Source organism: Arachis stenosperma, chromosome 6, assembly GCF_014773155.1.
Source record: "Arachis stenosperma cultivar V10309 chromosome 6, arast.V10309.gnm1.PFL2, whole genome shotgun sequence".
Lineage (NCBI taxonomy): Eukaryota > Viridiplantae > Streptophyta > Magnoliopsida > Fabales > Fabaceae > Arachis > Arachis stenosperma.
This window is the reverse complement of record NC_080382.1, coordinates 127,727,530-127,729,293: the sequence shown is the minus strand read 5'-3', so window position 1 is coordinate 127,729,293 and position 1,764 is coordinate 127,727,530. Positions and strand designations below refer to the sequence as shown.

At 26.0% G+C, this 1,764-nt stretch overlaps 1 protein-coding gene across 1 annotated transcript; it reads left to right on the top strand.

Annotated features, from left to right (window-relative positions):
* Nucleotides 1–202: 202 nt before the first annotated feature.
* Nucleotides 203–769, top strand: LOC130936347 (uncharacterized). Its single transcript, XM_057866408.1, has one exon. It carries the CDS (start codon nt 400–402, stop codon nt 607–609), a length of 210 nt encoding a protein of 69 aa, XP_057722391.1. The 5' UTR covers nt 203–399; the 3' UTR covers nt 610–769.
* The last annotated feature ends 995 nt before the right edge of the window (nt 770–1,764 follow it).

The window sequence follows — 1,764 nt, the reverse complement described above, 5'->3', positions numbered from 1 at the left end:
TTATTTTAAGAAGATATATGTATTTTTTTTTTTTTTAAATGAGGGTGTTATGTACATATCCAGCCATGACATGAAGTTTCCTTTTTAGTAGTAGTTTTAATTTTGTGCCGTGCGTGTGGATGTGAGAGTTGCATATATAAATGAATTGGAATAGCTTGATTCTTTAACCTTCACTTTATTTTTATTTATTTATTTATTTTCCTTGTCATCAATTATTTGTCTCTTGTACCAAAATTAAAGGTAACTAATTAACACTTTTTGCCTCATTTTCTTTTTAAGTCCCATTTCCACTTAATTCCCACATCATTTCTCATTGCAATTTGTAACCACCACAGCATAGATTGAAATAATAACAAAAAACCAATTAATTGGTTGAAGGAGTTTATTTGATTTTTGAAGATGGCTGATTGGGGTCCAGTTTTTATATCAGTGGTCTTATTCATTTTGTTAACTCCAGGGTTGTTGGTTCAGATTCCTGGTAGAGGCAGGTTCGTTGAGTTTGGCAATTTTCAAACGAGTGGATTATCCATTTTAGTTCATGCAATCCTCTACTTTGCTCTTATATGTATTTTCTTGTTAGCAATTGGGATCCATATGTACATGGGTTAGTTAACAATCCTAATTAAGTTCTTGTTTACACTATGGGATCTATAGTACTTAATTGTTATATGGTTACGTTGCTTTGGATTATTATGGGATTTGATTTGTAATGTTTTTTTTTCTTGTGATCAAGCTTAGTTAATTAATTAATAAGATTCAGTTCTATTTCAGTACATCAAGTAAGAATGAGTGTTTTATGATTATAGTTATTAATGAGGTAAGTTACTCTCTTGAGTGAATAATTATTAAGGTTTGGTTGTTCATGTTTCTTATGTAATTGTTTGCCCGACCTTGAATTTAAGGGGCTGTTCATTTTCTAATTGATATATATGATTTGGTAAGATAACTTTTTTAAAAATTTAATTATTGGAATTTAATTAAATGAGATAGTGTGATCATAGTGGAGATTAACAAACAAGGTTAATGGTGAAAATGGTTTTTAAAACATTATATATCCAATTTAGTTTTTTTTTTAAATAGAATATTTTGAATTGGTCTCTAAAAAATAGAATAATGCATCTAATTAGCTTCTTAATTAATTAATTAGTGATGACATATTATAAGATGATTTATATCATGTGCTATTATCTAACTGAGAGAATGATCAATTTAATTAATACGTACTTTAAATATTTGTGACATGAAGAGTTCGATTATTATTTAGTAGTTATTATTTATTTAATATTTTTAAGTGTTAGAATATTAGTTTAATTTCATGTATTTTTATTTCTATTTATTTAGTTAGTAGATTAAATTTTATGTTGGTAGGTTTAGAATTTTGTTATTGTAACCTAACAAGAGTTTATAAATATTTCATAAATTATTGAAGTTGTTATAGAGTCATTAGAAGTGTGAAAACTCCCTTTTTAGTTATGTGATGAAACTATGATATAAACAAGTGAGGTTGAATGAGTCCCTCTCTTATTGCATCGGAAAATTAAAAGAAAATTAAGTGATTCTCTTAAATTTAATTTTCAAATTATGGTGTTGACAAATTAGATTGAGTGAATCTCTCTTTTGTTGTATCAAAAATAGGATAAAAAATAGAATAATTTTTTTTGGATTCAATTTCAACATATCTTTTTATTTCTATTTCAATTTCAATAAATTATTTTCATTCAATTTTAATCTTGTATTTTTATTTATCCCTTTTTTCGTATCATT

Bases quoted from the DNA above. Each gene is read 5' to 3' on its own strand.
- LOC130936347 (XM_057866408.1), top strand. From the start codon at position 400: ATGGCTGATTGGGGTCCAGTTTTTATATCAGTGGTCTTATTCATTTTG.